The sequence below is a fragment of the Metopolophium dirhodum genome, chromosome 5 (assembly GCF_019925205.1).
Source record: "Metopolophium dirhodum isolate CAU chromosome 5, ASM1992520v1, whole genome shotgun sequence".
NCBI lineage: Eukaryota > Metazoa > Arthropoda > Insecta > Hemiptera > Aphididae > Metopolophium > Metopolophium dirhodum.
Window position 1 is genome coordinate 16662638 of NC_083564.1, and position 19237 is coordinate 16681874.

General features: G+C 26.7%; 3 protein-coding genes across 5 annotated transcripts in view; all 3 read right to left on the reverse strand.

Annotated features, from left to right (window-relative positions):
* Positions 1-238, reverse strand: part of LOC132945483 (uncharacterized) — a 50335-nt gene extending 50097 nt beyond the window's left edge. The window contains exon 1 of the mRNA XM_061015241.1: positions 1-238. The gene's annotated coding sequence lies outside the window, so the exon portion shown is untranslated.
* Positions 239-890: 652 nt separating this feature from the next.
* Positions 891-4392, reverse strand: LOC132944261 (kelch-like protein 38). Its single transcript, XM_061013513.1, is given in 5 exon segments — positions 891-1301; positions 1377-1556; positions 1633-1835; positions 1838-1854; positions 1918-4392. Coding segments are annotated over 4 exon segments (396 nt in total). The 5' UTR covers positions 2067-4392; the 3' UTR covers positions 891-1301; positions 1377-1529.
* A 2802-nt stretch (positions 4393-7194) lies between these two features.
* LOC132945475 (probable vesicular glutamate transporter eat-4) lies at positions 7195-12881 on the reverse strand. Of its 3 annotated transcripts, none has more exons than XM_061015232.1 (11): positions 12773-12881; positions 12639-12673; positions 11102-11237; positions 9624-9697; positions 9429-9505; positions 8894-9005; positions 8657-8810; positions 8300-8577; positions 7938-8193; positions 7735-7862; positions 7195-7660 (listed from the first exon to the last, which is right to left on the reverse strand). In XM_061015232.1, the coding sequence occupies exons 6-11, from the start codon at positions 8960-8962 to the stop codon at positions 7493-7495; spliced, it is 1053 nt and encodes a 350-aa protein (XP_060871215.1). In that variant the 5' UTR covers positions 8963-9005; positions 9429-9505; positions 9624-9697; positions 11102-11237; positions 12639-12673; positions 12773-12881; the 3' UTR covers positions 7195-7492. The 3 variants fall into 3 exon arrangements, with proteins under 3 accessions (XP_060871215.1, XP_060871214.1, XP_060871213.1); XM_061015231.1 differs by having other exon boundaries at positions 11025-11237; XM_061015230.1 differs by lacking the exons at positions 11102-11237; positions 12639-12673; positions 12773-12881 and adding an exon at positions 10855-10938.
* Between the last annotated feature and the right edge of the window lie 6356 nt (positions 12882-19237).

Genomic DNA, 19237 nt, shown 5'->3' on the forward strand with positions numbered 1-19237 from the left:
TGCGTAAATGCGCGTTCACGAGTTCTCGAATATCGAAACGATAAAAAATAAGTACTTTTACCTCATAACAAACATAATATAAGTATAAATAAATTTATCACGAAACGCTTCACAAAATGTATTACACCTTTATAATCGAACTCCGTAGATAAATTGTAATACTTCTGTATTATATCGATAAGAATTTACTATAAAAATTAAGACTGCAGTGTAGGTTAGCCAAATCGGTTTAATTCTTATAAACTAAACGTCCGTAAAATGTGAATATTGTTTTTTATTATTTTGTTTTTTTTTTTATCAATTATTGCTTATCATTTGGTTTATGCGTACTTTTATTCATAAATGGTCGATAATATATTTTAATCAATATCGATATATATTTTAATAGTTAGGTAGGTAGTATATAATTATCACACTTTTCACAAATTAATTTTAGACTTTGAACGTAGCAATGAATGTATTTATTTTATAATGATGTTTATTGTTGTTTGTTTTGTATATCTGTAAACATGTTTGAAGCTAAAAAAATACTTCAATAATTATTAACTTTGATATCTAGAAACAAACTGGATTTAATTGTTGCTCAATACTCAGTAGTAGAGGGTGTGTCGTGGAGGTCAAAAAAATAAAATACCCAGTAAGGTACTTACTTACTACTTTTTAACATTATTAGGAAAAACCTACAAAAAAAGGGTAACTTGCATAGGTAGGTTAGGTATAGGACATAGGTATAACACTGTTAAGCTAAGTAAGGATAAACACGAATGATGGAGCAACGGAGATTAATTTAGTAATTAAATAATTAGAAATATTAGTATATTAAGAACCTTTTAAAACTTAGTCATACAATTTTTTTTTGTATAATTGTCAGTAAAAGTTATTTCGTTTGGTCAAAAAGTTTGAACGATGACAATTTTAGTTATTTTGCTGTAATTAAAAAATATTATTTAGGTACCGTAAATAATAATGACAATATAAATATAATATAAAATATCCTAGACTGACAAACAGTTTCCGCTCAGAATCGTTTTTCATATATAATGATATTATATCATTAAATTCAAATTGTATACCATACATTATACAGTGACTTACTATTGTAACCTACTGTACAATAGAGCGATACCCACTTTCCCACCTTTTTTAAGTTGATTTTTCAAAATATTAAAACACAAATAACCAATAATGTAGTTAAGTTTGCTTACTTTTTCTTCGAATGGAACAGCAAAATCATTACAGGAAATAAGCTTCAATAAATCTTCAGAAGGTAAAGATAGAAAATCATATCCTTAACCACTTCTCTGAAAATATTAATCATTATTTTTATAATTAATTACTGATTGATATTATACAGAATTAAATTATGTTTATCATACAAAAAGTGTTGTATGACTATATTATGATTCAGTTCTTGACAACAATTCCGTACAGTTGTGTAAGTCGGCTAATGCTTTGATTACAAGACAATTTGAAAGATCTAGTTGTTTTTGTAAAAACTCAGCACATGCACCATTTACATAATCTAATTGTTATACATTTGCAGCTTGTAACAACACCTTAGGAATGAACAATAATTCACATAAAATTATATGTTGTTTGTATATATATATTAAATCAAATATTTTATTATACCTGTACATTTTCATTTGTGACCATTATTTCTCCGGTATAAATATAATCTACTAATAGTTGTAAAATGGTGGAATCTAATTCTCTTATATAAATAAGATCTTTATTACTTTCATTAAAATTACTAAACATTGAACGGAAATATGGACTAGCTGCTATTAAAACATTTGTATGCCCAATAACAATTTTACCATCATCTGCTTCAAATCACATAAAACTTCATTCCTAAAAACAAAAATGTGCAAGTGATATTTATTTTGAATGGAGGTAAAATCACTGTCAACATACTGGTGTAGACATTGTAAATCTTCTAGTATTTTTACTGAGTGAGAGTCATTTCTAAATTTAGTTGGTTCGCATCCATTTGAATTCAGAGCTTGCTTTAGATTATTTTCACAAGATGAAGTCCGTGAGACATCCATTTCTTTTACTGACATAACACTTATGAAATTAATTTAAAAATTGTGATTTATTTTAATGTCATCGTGTTCGAACGTAATACTAAATTTAAGTAGGTAAAAAATAAAAACCAACAAAATACTGCTCTCAAGAAATTATTAACTTTTCATCCAAAAAACTTAAAAAAAGCAGCTCACTCGAAAATATTCACACAAAACTTAATAATGGACTCAAACCAGCCGAAAGTTTTTTTTCAAATAATACAGAAATTATATTATATTATATTATATTCTCAATACTTATACATAATGGTGAACTTCACTAATAAATCCATCAATATCCATTCTCTGTGCGAGGAAGTCAGTGTAGACATCCTCACACTTCCAAAAATTACTGAATAAGTCAAACCATTGATAAACGATAGATATATAAAATCCAAGCTCACCAAACTATTAAACTTTTTATTCCAATCCCTTTCACTACAGTAACCAATCACAAAGCAACTACTCCTCAATAAACTCACACAAAATATCATAATGAATAATCAAGATAGAAATATAATTCAATGGAACCTTAATCGGTTATTTAAAAAACGCAATGAACTTATTATCCGGGAATATATTCTTAACATTTTTTGTTTACAAGAGACAAATTTCACAAAAAAGCATACTCCTCACATTCATGGTTATAAGTGTTACAACAAAAATCGCACTGACTATAGTCCGGGCATCTGGCGGAGTTTCCATGTTCATTGAAGCATCAATTCCCAGTAAAGAAATCCCTCTTACAACAAATTTGGAAGCAGTTGCCGCAACCTTTTTAACCCATAACACAATAACCACATTATGCAATATCTATATTCCAAATCAGACAGATTTATTTCTCGAAGACATTGACAATATATTCAAACAACTGCCATCACCATTTTTTGTTATAAGTTTAAAACCGGTGACTTTAACTGCCATAGTGAGCTATGGGGTTCAGACAAAACAGATAACAGAGGGAAAATCATAGGAAAAGTATTAGATAATAACAATATAATAATTATATAATTATTATCCTCAACAATGGTCATCCCACAAGATTTAACCCAGGAAACGGTAGGTTCTCCGTTATTGATCTAACTTTTTCAAACACATCGTTCTCGCATCAACTTAGATGGCAAGTCATCCCACAAATATACAGCAGTGACCAAATTCCCATATTAATAACTATCTACAGAGTGATTCACTAAGCGTAAAACACTCATTATCTCAAAAAGTATTGACTTTTTTCAATTTTTTTTTTTCAAAATTATAGATTTACACTGTACTAGAATTGTATAATTTTTTTATATTTTTTACCCTTATATTTATGAGGAAAAACACTATCAACTTTGGATTTTAATATGGTAACCTATACTTTTAATTTCATAAATTAATAAGGCTATTTTTTTTTTATTAATTATTACATTTTCATTTTCATTTTTCATTAATCCATTGATGCGATATCACTCCTCAAATGTGGGTAGTTTTGGAAAGTGTTTGTGTGTTTATGTGTTATACCTAGTCGGTAGATACCGCAACAATTAGGATTTTTATGCCCTAGGGTAAAAGATATTACATTTTTCAGATCAATTCAGGAAGTACCGTAAACTTAAGTTAGGTTTAACTTAAGTATTTTATAATTCCCATTAGCAAGGTTCGCGCAGTTCGCCTCACTGAAGGTGTTTGCGGCACTTGTCATAATAATACTTATCAATTACAAAGACCAGAAGCTATAAGTAATAAATTCGATATTGTTCGACCTCAAGGTATATCGATGATAACCGTTGTACCTACTCACAACAATAACTTATTATAAGTAATTGGACCATTACTGTCACTTGTCATATGACGCATACTTGCGTGTAATCCTCTTGTCCCCACTACAAAATATCTACGGGTACGAAACAATACGATGATGCCTGATTAGGCTGATTCACGATTAGGTAAAAATCATAAAATTTTCGAAGTCTCAGTTATCAACATTTTTAATTAGTATATCGTGATTTTTTTTGTCATCAGTTTGGTACCTAAAATGTTTGAAAAATACTGAGTTCATTTTTTAATTCAAATATTTTGTAGTTTTGTACATTGCCAGTATCTACGGCCATTCCACAGAGATCTTTTTTAACCTTAAAAAGGTTGAAAAGTTATCTAAGATCAACAATTAATAAAATAATGTATTTCAGGAAATATTTTTAGAAAAGTTATAACTCTAATATAGTTTAAAAGTTATGTTATAACTCATAACTTATAACTTATAACATAAATATCAAACTATATAAGATTCTGAGAGGAGCGATAAAGCTAATAGTTTTACAATGGTGATTATTGTTTTATTTTTTTTATCCTGTATACACAATTTCTAAAAGAAGGAGTGCTTCGATTTCAATACATAGTATTTTAGAAAATTGGATCAAGATGGTACTTTAAGCAGGTCATTTTTTGATTTTCTTAATAGTTATTTAATGCCACGGAAAAACCACCAACAAATTACAAAAAACCACTAAAAATGAGATTTTAATTACTAACGCTTTGTTTATCATCATAGAAACGAATAATAAAAAAAATTTCAATATTAATTCAACTTACAGGTTATAATAAATAATAACAATATAAAATATCCAAACTGACGAACCGTCTCCGCTCTGAATCGTTTTTCTAATACAATGATATTATATCATTGAATTCAAATTTAATACAATCTATTATACATTTATCCACTTGTAACCTACTGTACAGCAGAGTGACATCCACTTACCAGCTTTTTTTAATTTGTTTTGTACATAATATTAATATTTAATAATTAAAAACTCAACAATTTTAAATCGTCTTATAAATATGGTTTATTTATTTAATAAAGAGTAATTGGGTGGTGTGGTGGCAGCGCTGTTTTCTGAAAATTATCTGAACCCTCCCCATGACAAATTTCTAAATACGCCACTGATAAAAAGTGCTTAGTATTTCCCTACATCTGCATTTATAGGTCACTATAATGTATGTGATATAAACTCATGTTCAACGTTAAAGTGTAATCTGACATTATATTTTAAGGATATTTTACTAGGTACCTACTTAATATTTGAATGCAATTAGTCATTTTTATTTCTATCAGTTATACGCTAAGTAGAACTAATTTTGTTTAAAACCAGGGCTTGCAAACGTTATAATAACGATATGATTATAACGTTATATTTGACAAATAACGATTGAAATTTGTAAACGTAATTATAACGGAAAACGATAATCAAAAATAATTAAATACCGCAAAACAAAACATAACGATTAACAATATATATAATATATCATTAAACAAAAAATATCGCAAAACGTAATTTATTGAATATCATTACGAAAAATAACGCAAAACAAAATTATTTGAAAATTTAAAATCCATTTATTTAAAGGTATTTAAGATATATTGGTTTCGTAGAAATATATTTTATTTCATGCTATTTATTTTTGTCTTAGAAAAAAATCTAAGAATTGATTATATTATATTCCGTATCTGGGACATTACCTACCCGCATTTTTTTGGAGTTATTGATAACTTTTAAACTGAATTGTCAATAGCTAATACCTAGTATAATAATAATGATTAATAATGCCCCGATAATTGCGCTGTAGAAGTATAGAGTATAGACTTATTTTGTATTCACTGTTCACTCTGTACGACTGTACTTTGTCTACTCTGTAGTCTGTACTACTGCGATCCTCTTAGTATACTGTTATTAAAACATCCGTTTTATTTATATTACCTAGCTAAATATTAAAACAAAAACGCTATCATGGGTAGTATCATATATATACTTGAATACATTACTATTTACTTACATATTGGTGTTAGTATTTATTCCAATATTTGTGTATATAGTAATAGGAATACTATAATATTATAGTCTATACTCAATATTTCTATAATTTATTAGGCAATTGTAGCAAGGTATAAATACATTTCAGGTAATGTATTTCATGTACATTTCAGGTATATGTCAAACTAATCAGTGCAATTAATGTGTAAAACATAAATTACTATCTAATTTTAAATGATATTTACATAATATGAAATGTTGTAAAAATGACTATATAATTCTAACACTTATAAAACTATAAATAAATAATAATGATTGATGATCAATTAGGTATAATGTATAAATGTATAATACATTTAAAACAATAATAATTAATGGTTTTATTTTTGCTATTATAGGTAATATAATGTGTAGTGATTTTATATAATTCCTAGGTAATTTATTAAATTAAAATATTAAATAATAATTGGTATAGTATAGGTACCAACGTAATTATATAAAATACATAGGTGTTTGGTATATAGAATACCATTTATACCAATATTGAATATTAATAAAATAATAAATTATAATTTTCTGGTAACGATGTTGAAAAAAATTAAGTAGTAAATTATTTACTTGATTGTTGGAAAATGTTGGGTAAAATAACGATTTTATTCTTAATAATGATAAATTCAAAACTTGGATAACGTTTTAATTCTGAATAACAATAAACGCGAAAATTGTGTAACGTTTTAATTCTGAATAACGATAAACGCAAAAATTGTGTAACGTTTTAATTGTAAATAACGTAAAACGGAATTTTTTTTTCAAATGCAAGCCCTGTTTAAAACAGATTTCATATATATCATAATATTATTTTATATGATAGTATATAGTACTAATGTATAGCTGTACATTAAACTATATTATTATTATTAAAAGTCAATACCGAAGTATCGTATCTACAAGATTTTAAAATTCAACATTTCTAGACGTTTTTCAATTTTCAAAATGTTATTTGTTAAATAATTTTTATGATTTATGAAATATTACATTTTTATTTGTAAATAATAATATTGAAAACTTAACTCAAGATTCCTTATAAATTATTCTTACCGTAATTAAAAAATATCAAAAATTAATTCACATTATATTTTACAAGCTGATAATACTTATAATGTTTATAATTCTTAAAAATTCGTCAAAATTAAAAATGCCACTACCTTTGTCCTGGAGTGATAAAATGTATTATATACCTAAAGAAATATTTGGTTAAAGCAAAGTATAATGTTGTACGTAGCCACGTAGGCATAATACATATTATTAATCGACATAAATGAGATACAAAATTGAGTTTAGCTTGACAATGTGTGTATATTATTTATTTTGTATATTATAATATTGTATAATTTAATTTTTTTCATGTTACTAATATTAATATTCTGAAACATAAATTAACCGACTTTTCTACTTGTGCAGGTTAGGTATGGTTAGGTCAATTTCGAATTAAATTAAAAAACATTAAGATATTTTAAAAATTATTCAACAATAAATAATGTAAATTATTATAAAAAATAATGTGATTATTTGATTAAGTTATGGGCATATTGTGCTAGTGTGATACTCGAACATAATTTTATGAATCCGTTACACAGCCGTTAAATTTACCTCTTCTTGCATATTTCGTTGATTTTCTTTTACTGGTTTATCCACAGCCCATGGTTGTAGTTCTGCCGAAGCGAAAATGGCATAGAATGCTGCCACCGCTAAACTTATTACCGTCACCAGTAAACAAAATTGGACTTGATTAAGTTTCTATTATCAAAAAAAAAATGATGAACTTTCTTTTATAATATGAAGACGTTTTACATTATATAAATCGTATTTACTTCAAAAATCAAACTATATTTTAAGATACTTGGTGAAAATAACCAAGTTATGTAATATATGGTCATCAGCATACCATAAAGTACACTAGAGTACTGTGGTGCAATATCCAAATGGTTAATTTCGAAACCTATGAACAATATAGATTATAACACTATAAAAAATGGTTATTAATTTTGTACGTTTTATGTGTTCTTATACTTACCGAAAATACTAAAATATGGCATAAAATTATAAATTAAATTCACGAATTTCTTGTTGTCTAAAAACAAAAAAATGTTGTCCGGAAAAGCTTCCAGATAATATATTATGCCCATTGAAACGAAAAACAAGCAACTAAAAATCTTTCTGACGTTGGTGACAGAAAAGCACACTGTTATTTCCGGAATTAATTCGACCATGACAAAGGCGAGTAACAACAAAATGGTTATGTGTCCATTCAAGGACTGATCGGTTTGTAACTATTTTGACAAATATTTGTATAAGTAAAATATTGTATGAAGATTTTGCTAAATTGGAAATAAAATACATCGTAAAGTACTAATGTAAATTAAAAAAAATACGTACAAAATATTGAAATGAATCATATGAACGGTATAAAAGAACTAAATTAGCATAACACATATATGATAAAATAAGCGCTATGAAGGGCATTGAAGTACAAAACGACTTCCAAGGAATGTCCGATATGGTTGGCCGTCTTATGGAAACAACATGGGTTCCAGTAGAAAGAGTGTTTGAACCTCTAAATAGTCTGAACAATAAAAGACCACGATTCAGGATCTGAGAACGAACTCCACTGACCACGATCAACCACAAAACAAACCATGGTATCACAACAATACCTAATAAAGTATATTAATAGCGATTTAAGTGATTATTATCTATTTCATCTTTCAGTTTGACGATTTAAGTATAGTTTACTTATTGGTTCACGTATGTAGTCAAATCCATAATCTATTTGTATTAAATAATTAATTATCATCATCCACAATATTATTGGAAGATGACGTAATGACTTTTTATTCAGTGGAACCCAAAATGTATAAATCCTGTGAGATGCCAACATCGCTATGGCCTAGGACAATAATAATAATAATCTATATTATAACTCTGTCCTGTGAAATTAAAGTGCATATGATTAAAGAATATTATTATTACCAGGGTCATTCCTATACAAAAAAGTGATAAAATATGCAGATACGCTTTCAAGTAATTCATAGCTTCCATAATATGCAATATGAACGATATGATGAACGAAATTCCGAAAACTCTGAACATAAATGAATAAAATTACACTGCATTATAATAATTTTCAGATTTGGTAGGGCTAGGAAATATACATTAATATGTTAATGTTTGCATAACTGACATTGAAATATAGTTTTCGATGTTCAAAAATAATCGTCTTACATCTAAGTGTATACGGTAAGTACTAAGTACTTGGAGGTATCATATCATATTGTTATTTTACATATTTTCGAATTTTGAAAAAGATTGTACATGATATCCGGTAAATGTATTGCCAGGACTAGGAACTGACAATATTTAACATTTTCAAATTAATATTATTATAAAATTATATTCATTATAAATATTGTATGATGTTATAAATCCTAGCCCTATTATCCTAGTATTATTATTTTTTTTTAATGTATAATATGATATTATTATTGAATTGATATCACTTTATTACCTGTGAGCTGAAAAAACGGTGGCTAAGACACCACCCGGTATATATCCGATACACGTCCCATAACTAATATAACGAACCTGTATAACATTAATGTTAAATAAGTTATTTTACAATTGTTTGATATGCTGAGCAGTAAGTCAGCTGAAAATATTAAATTTTAAAAAGTATATTATTTGATATAATATAGGCACTTACGCTATTTAATCCTTTATGAGATTCAAATAAACTTATCGTAAATAATTGATTTTGAACCCATTGAATGGTTAAACCTATATAAGACAATCATTTTACATATTTTCTATGACTAATTTTGAATTCACAATATACTAATACAGCAATATAATATACATAAATACAATTATAGATTTTAACTATATAATAATCATTTTCATCACTTTTATATATGTAACAAATTAGTAACTTGTTTATGTACCTAGGTTTATAAAACATATAGAGTTTGGATTTTATAGAGTATTTTTTGTTCAAAGAGAACGATTTACCTAAAACCTAAACATATAAAGTTTATCCACACTGTAAAAATGTTATGTGAAAATTTACACAAAATGTGTGGCAACACACATTAATAACACCATGTGTGTAAATTTACAACATACAACTTGTAAATTTACATTCTTTTAAAGTTGAAATTTATCCATACTATTTTGTAAATTTAACAACTAATATTGGTTGAAATTTATAAAATAACGAAAGGTAAATAACAAAAGAAAAAAACGAAATACCGGCGGCCAAAATCGAACCTTCCACCTGCAGCGGTCATCCGTACTGCCGCCTTACCTACCTACCTACCTATCGATTTGAGGATTGAAGTCAAATCTATGACTCTTAAACCGTTTTGCCGTCCCGACGATTTCCGAAAAAACTCTCGTCGTCGAATATGCCAAATTCGCGAAAAAAATCAAACCCTCCGACGCATATAATCAAGCCTGAATATTATGTATTACGTAGCATATACAGTAAAACTTCTAAATATCGGACACTAGGATGCTGTCATTTAGTCCACTATTTGGAAGTGTCCGCTATTTATAGGTTTTGTTAGGTGAGGTTTCACTGTATTTCAGAAGTTAAAATTAACACAGAAGTGTATGTAAACATTATTTACTTATATATATAGTTATGATAAATTTACTAATGTTTTTACGTATAAATTATTTACATTGATTACCTGTGTAAATTTAATGGCACTTCTAGTTGAAATGTACACAAAAATTTATACAAATATCATTAACATATGTAGTTGTAACAAATTTACTAACATTTTACACACAGAATGAATTTATTTTGATAACCCCTGTATATTTACATAACACTTTCAGTCGAAATTTACACAGAAATGAGCGTGAATATTATGTACTTCAATACTTGTGATAAATTTACCTACTTTTATATGCAAAATTAATTAACTTACATATCATGGGTAAATTTACATGGTGACGTTAGTTGAAATTTAACAACATTTTTTACAACTGCAGCCTCTCTGCACAAGATACAGTGTATATTTTATGAAATATTATATTTTATAAGCCTTTAGACTGTAGTTAGTGGGGTACATTTTTATCAAATGATTTTATGATTTACCTATAAACGTGAGCAAAACAATTAAAAATCCTCTATTTCAATATCTAGTTTTTAAACGGATAAACCTGTCGATGAACCTTGATGACGTTTGATCCGGTGGTTGGATTTGAGGTGGACAATTTAATCTACTGTTCGCGATGTCCTCGAACTCCATCCTCCACGAATTACAACAAATCAGTTGTCTACCGTTGTAATAAAAACCAGCTGCGATGACTAAAAAAAAAGTAAAAACTGAGTTATGAATATTAATTCTGTTAGATTATAACATTTACATTACACATTTGACATTACTATAAACTACAATAAAAATGACTCTGGTCATAATATCCTGTTAAAATATAAGTATCAAATAAAATAATAAGTGGGTAACACTCTGCTGTACAGTAGTTTTCTATAGTAGTCACTGTAATGAACGAGTTAAATTTTGAATTAATGATATAAAACCATTGCATACACAAAACTATTCTGATAGATGACTGTTATATACAAATTACTATAAGTCGCTATAATTTTTGATATTTTGGTGATTAAAGTAATTTATTTTAGTAATAGCTATTTGTATTAAAGTAGATTAAATTCATGATTGCCAAAAAAGTTTTATTTTAAAATGTCATTGTTTGTAGAAATATTAATAATACTTTATAAAAGTTGTAGGTACCCACGAATAATATTTTTGTATTACACTAATTCGTTATTTTTCGTTTGAAAAACTTGACCTTAAAATTTCTATTAAAAAAACGTTGTCTATGTACTTTTTTTTTAGATTTTTTGGTTATAGTATATTGACTATTTGTGAGAAGCTTTAATTTTTCAATTCTTAGATAAAAAATTGTATATTTTATACATTTTCAACTACAAATAAATTTGCATATTTTCAAGGAAATGATGAATTTTGTCAAAATTTGAATACTTCGAAAAAACCTTGACTTTGTATCAATATTATTTCTCAGTTTCTATCATAACAATTTATGAGAAACCTTGGATTAAATTTTCAAACTTTAGCTTTACAAGTTGACCATTTTTAAATTTTTAATTACTAAAAATAATTTATACATTTTAAATATAAAAACATTTTTTAGAAATCGAACTTTAAATGCTTATAAAAAAAATTGTATTTTTGATATTTTTCAACTGCTATTGTAATAATACATCAGGAGCCTTCAATTAAACGTTTTCACGCTTTTTGGTCGGACAAATAACTTTTTTATTGACATTTTTAGGAAAAAAACCAAAAAAATTGGGAACTGAAAATGTCCGTAAACAGCTCAAAACAAGTCAAAATAGTTTGAAAATTGTATGGTGTAAAGAAAATGCTAATATAAACAATTTTATCCACAATGCACCAACTAGATTCATTTTCCCAACGAACAAGATACTGAAAGGTGATGAATCATTGATGATGATGGATACAAAAATAAAAAAAGTAAAAAACATAACATTTTCGTCGCTCAGAATCTCAAATAATAACCTAATCTCAAATTCAAAAATTAATTTAATATAATTGACAATAATTTTATGTGAAAAAGTTATACAACCAATTAGAAAATTTATATTTAAGTCTATAGTAAAAAAGCTTTTAAAAGTTCACTTGGTAATTTGAATGGTATTACTTACAATTAACGCGCTGCGTGTTTATAAGATTTCTAATTCTGAAAAGAGAAAAAAAATAATCTTTTGTACGTCAAAACACACTATGAAGCATATCAATAAATGTAAAATAAAATACTATGAAAATGTACTATACCTACCTATAGGTTTTTAATCGAGTGGTAGAAAAATTTAAATGCAACTCACATCGAAGTTCGAAAAAATGAATGCAATACCTAGAGTTATCATCGATTTGATAGTATAATTAATAAGATAACAATTTTGATATATATAGCACCAATAGAAACTCAACTATTAAATTGTTTCAATTCTGATTAACTGCACTTCCGGGAATAATGTTTTGTTTTTTAGGAGCCTGATATATATATATATATATATATTTTTATGGTATACCTACCATAAAAATGTCTTAGTTGGTAGTATTTTATTTATTCAACAACAAGGTCGATCATTATAAATTATTATACTATATGCAAATATTATTATCATATCTATAGATACTTATCAAAAACGCATTTTCATTAATATGATTTAATTATTATATTATAATATGCGTGGTTAATGATTTGTGTTTGACGTTAATTTTCCTGCTGTTCTTAAATCCTAACGACTTATTACATTTTTTTTTAAGTCAAAGATATGTGGACTTACTAGTTACTACATACAAAGGATTACTTTCCTTAAAAAACAAACAATTATTATTATATTTTTTATACTAGATGATCCTGCACGGCGTTTAAGCGTTTCCCTCGACCAATTAAATGCCCGTGGATTAAAAAAATTCAGTTAAATGTGAGCTGCTCTGATTTTTAACACAATTAACTGCTTTGTTTTGATCAATTATAAAATACAGGTATTTACAATGTTGAAAAATAAATAAAAGCAGTGTAAGGCGTAAGCTGATTTGATTTATTTAGCTACATAATATTATATATTATTATTATTAGATTTATTGTATGTACGATTATTAGTATTATTATCTATTTAGATATTGAATAATAAATGATAAAATAATCATGTAATTATACAATTGAATAATCTATATATAGAAAAATGAATGTTTGTGCCAGTAAAAGTGCCGTAAAAATTATAACCTAAACTAACCTAACCGGATCAAGAATTTTTTTTTGTTTTTCATTTGCTAATTAATTTGATTCATAGTAATTTTATTATTATCTAGTATTTCATTTCATATAGTGAAAATGTAAAAACCAGGTCCGTTGTGACTTGGAATTTTTTATCTAATAGTATTCTATCTAAGGAGCAGGGTTGTTATGTTTAAACATTTTTTTGAAAAGTTTGTTTAAAACACGTTTAAACCATCAAAAATAAAACATAATATTGATTTTGTTTTAAACGTTTAAAACACATGTTTTAAACATCAATAAAAAAACGAGTGTTTAATGTAATATTTTTAGTAAATTTTAAATTAAAATAATCTATGAATTCTTTCTGCTCTGCGGGTAATTTTTAGATTATGATCGGAGCGATAAAAGTATTGATTTTACAATGGTGTGTGTTTTTTTAATTTTTTGTGTCTATGTACACCCTAAGTTATCAAAATAATGCTTCGATTTTAAACTTTAGTATCTTGTTTGATGGTAAAGTAAATCTAGTTGGTGCATTGGGAAGGTTAAAATTTCCAGTAATTTTCAAAAGAGCAAGGAAAATAAAAATAAAATTAAAGACAATTTTACACAAAATTAGTTTTTGACATAAACGATTATGGTTTTTAGTGTTACTCTAAAACAAATTACAATACATGCAATTTTAACTAAATATTTATAGGTATAATTAGTATTTTCTATACACCATCCAATTTTTAAAATATTTTGACTTGTTTTGAGCTGTTTACAGACATTTTGATAGTTACCAATTTGTTTAGGTTTTTTTTTTATAAATGTCAATAAATATGTTATTAGTTTGGTAAAAAAGCGTGAAAATGTATGGTATGGAGCTCGAAGACACCGTGACCACTGACCAGTAGATTTCTATTTTTCACCTCTAATCCAATTACCAGAACAACGTTCAGATTCATTGATAGGCTTATCCGGTTGAAAACTATTTATTGGAACAGAGGATATGCTAGAGTTTTTCTCGTGTTTATAGGTAAATAGAGACATTTTTTTCGAAAAGAATTAATACTATCGACTGAGACCTTATACAAAAATATAGTATTTTTCAAAATGTTTACATTTCACTGAATATATATCACTGGGTGTATAAAGGAAATTCTAAAATATCTAATTTTATATTTATCAAATCGAATTATGTTGTGTTATAATTACAGATATATGATTACTTGAATTACACTTATTATGGATTTTGTATCGGTTTAATACCTGGTGGTATTTTAGCAACTGTTTATTCCGGCTCACAAGTAATTCAGTGACATAATATATACTATATAAGTACGATATATAGGGTTAGGATTTGTATATCGTATATGAGATATAAAATGTTCTACATTAATTTAAATATGATAAATTATGTTAATACAGGTACGCAAGTACGCATCAAGTTCTCAGGGTCATCAGTTTTAGGCCTTTGATATTTTATTATAGTCTATAGATATCATATTTGTAGACCGTATAGCTGTCATATAGCTGACCCATGTACTTATTGCCCGTTATAAAAAATGCCTATATTCAAATTGTTGAATTCATTATTAAATGTCATGGACTAAGATATCTTAGTCAGTGTTAAATATATATATATACATTATACAGTGTGTATCTTATGTCATTGTACGCGGGGTTTTGTAACGATTATGGATCGATGACATAGAATTTCGTTAAAACGAAAAAAGACGTGTTTCTTTATTTTTAACAGGCAATTTTTTATAACAATTTCAAAATTTTGAATCACGCAGGTGTACCAATAGCAAAATCAACTTTTCAAATGATAACTTCTATATTTTTATGGATTCCGGTAAAGCTTTTTTTTCTGACAATTTTGTTAGTCAAATCATCAATTTTAGTTCGCTAGTTTATTAACTATGGTCCTCTAAAGTTTAGTAAAATATGTATCAGTACTTTTAATTGAAATAACTGGTATAGCAATAGCACTCTTAGGTATGTATGGGTGTTAAAAAAAATGTGTAATGAAAAAAGTGTAATGTTTTGTGGTGCTCTTCTCGTAGTGGGATAATCTTGAAATTTGAACCATATAAGTTCCCTATATTGGTAGGTATCGCATGCAAAGCATGAATTTAGGAGTTGAAATGCATAACCCTTCATATTTTTTAGTTTTGGACATTTACATTTTATTTTGGACTTTTCCTATCATAAATTTCTTTCATACTTATCTTACAGTAGCATTAATTTGGATTCTTTATTGGGTGGCTAAGGTAATACCTTATATTATTTGATTCTCGTTATAATAATATTGGAAACCTGTAATTAAATCAGATTAAAAGTATGACTAAGTTAGGTACAAACCTATATAATGAGATTGACTATTTATCTAAATATCTTGCAAATAGTTTATTTCAAATCACAATTATATTAAATAATTCTAAAAGAATTTCAACTGCTAAATTCATACTTTGCATGCGATACCTACCAATATAAGGAACTTCTGGTTCAAATTTCAAGTTATAAAAGTTAGTTAAGAAAAAATTATTTAGCTCTTGTAAATTAAACCTATACCTACCAATTATTTCAATTAAAAGTATTAATGCATATTTTACTAAATTTTAGAGGACCATAGTTAATAAACTGGCGAACCAAAATTGATGATTTGACTATCAACATTTTCAGAAAAAAAAGCTTTAACAGAATCCATTAAAAAATAAAGTAGTTACCATTTGAAAAAATAAAGTTAATTTTGCTATTGGTGCGTGTTTAAACATTTTGAGATTGTTATAAAAAAATTGTCTGTTAAAAATAAATAAACACGTCTTGGTACACCCTGACTAGACCAACTAAACCAACTAGATTAACTTTCCCATCGAACAAGATACTGTTGCAAAAAATCAAAGCACGACAGAAAATAAATAAAACACACATCATTGTAAAATCAATACATGTATCGTCCCGCTCGAAATCTAAAATAATAACCGAATCTCCTGTCAAAATTTAAAAATAATTTAATATAATTGAGAATAATTTCATCTGGACAAGTTTAAGTCAATTAGAAATTTAGAAAATTAACACATAAGAGAGAGAGAGAAAAACTTTTATTTATAAAATACATAACGGACTGTGGACTGCCTGTCTAACAAGTTGCCTATAGTGACAGTATACTTATCAGAAATTTTATTATTGATTGTAATATTATGCAGTTAAGAGGAAAATTTTTATACATTAAAAAAAAGCTAGTAAAAAAGTTTTAAAAATCCACTTATTAACCTAGCTTCTGTTATATTATAGTGTACTTAGTACATTTCTCAACCAACCTTAGTTATTTGGGTGGTATTACTTACAGTTAAAGCACTGCGTGTTTATAATATTTCTATTTCTGAAAAAATAAAAACGTCAAAACACAATATAAAGTATATCAATAATTGTAAAATAAAACACTATAAACATGTACAAAAACCGTTAGTTTTATAATAGAGTGGTAGAAAAATAAAAATACAACTGATATCGAAGTTCGAAAAATATAAGCGCAGTACCTAGAATTGTTATCAAACTAATAGTCTAACTAATAAGATAAAAATGTCGGTATATTATTTAATATAGAACAATAGGAACTTAAAAATTAAATTGCTTCAATACTGATTAACTGAACGTCATTTTTATCAGTCAGTTATATATTTAAGTATTTATACTTTAGTTTCCTTGACCAATTAATAATTAATAATCGTGGACTTACACCTTCTTAAATTCCATTAAATGTGAGTCATACTGATTTTAACACTATTAGTTGCAGGCAGTGGCGTCATTTCAGTTTTCAATAGAGGGGGGCAAAGGTTTAGACCGGCCCGAATGGGTAAAAAAACCGCAAAAATATAAGTAGTTTATTAAGATATCTTCTTTTTTTTATTTTTGAAAATCTATTAACTGCATTATCTATAAATCAATTTTACCTGATTCATTATAAGTATATAAGTATATAAGTATATATATATATATATATCTTTTATAAGTATATGATATGTTTACAAATTAATATTATCTTAAATTATAATATATTTTTTTTTATTGCTTGCTTACCAGCTCAAGTTTTGTCTGTTTATTAACATGCTAGAAATTATTTTCGATACTTTTCGAGCAGTTTGCGGTAATTTTATATTTTTAGTCGCACCACCTAACCACCCATCTATTTTTTTTAGATCATATTTTGCCCAAATTAAAAGATTAATGTAAACATGCGTCACGAAAAAAATTAATTTTAATTTAGGTACTCAACTAAATTAACACAATACGCATAATAGTTGAATCATACACGACTGTCGCAAGTTATGAAGTCCGTGATCAATGATAAATAATAAGAGCGTCAATCGGTTGTTGTTTTTAGAATTTGTAATCATTTTAGATTTTAGAAATTAAACTATACGAGATTATGATACTAACTGTTCATTTTCCTTCACAAAACACACTCACACAAACAAACATACATAAATACATACCCATACATACAATGTGTACGTCCTCACTCCTCGCATACGTCTAAATATATTCCAACTATCAATTAGTAAAAATGTATCATTGTGACAATAATTTCTTAGTACATACTATAATATTTTCTGAAAATATTATAAAATTCCCAGACAGCAAATGTTTGACTAAAAATATTATTATAACATTATTATAGGCACGTTTTTGCACTAATAAAATATAATAATGGTAAAACGGCAACAACTGGACACCGGCCCATAGGGCTGCTTTTAAAATCAGACAGGGGCAAATGCCCACCTTGCCCCCCCCCCAAATGACGCCACTGGTTGCAGGTATATACATCGCCGAAAAATTTGGAACAAAATTATGCTAATTTCCATGAAGACGAAAAATAAACAAAATATAAATCACATAAAACCAATTATTATTATTTTTATCTATTTAGATATATTTTAACAATTACTAATTAGTGTCGAATAGTGAGGAGTGTTGTTTTAATATAGGTACATACAATATACATACAGTAAGAGTGTAATACGTAAGCTGATATATATTATTATTATTATTATTATTACATTTATTGTACGATTATTACTATTATTATCTATTTAGGTAAATTATGTAATAATCGTCTAACTATACAACTGAATAATCTATACATATAATTATCGTAGGTAATGTTTATATTAGTATTTTCTATACACCATACAATTTTCAAACTATTTTGACTTGTTTTGAGCTCTTTACGGACATTTTCAGTTACTGATTTTTCAATTTTTTTTTCTATAAATGTCAATAAATGTGTTATTTGTTGGGTAAAAAAGCGTGAAAAATTAATATAAGGTTCCTAATATATCGTTACAATAGTCTTTTTTTAAAAAACTTTTTTGGAAACAATTGATATTTCCAAAAAATTATGTAATCAAAATAAAGAAACAGTCAATCTACGTCTTAAAGTAATTCTACGTAAATATGTTTTCCTACAACAGGTTGGTTGCATTTTCCTGGAATGTAACTAGTCTGGACTCTGGAATGACCGGA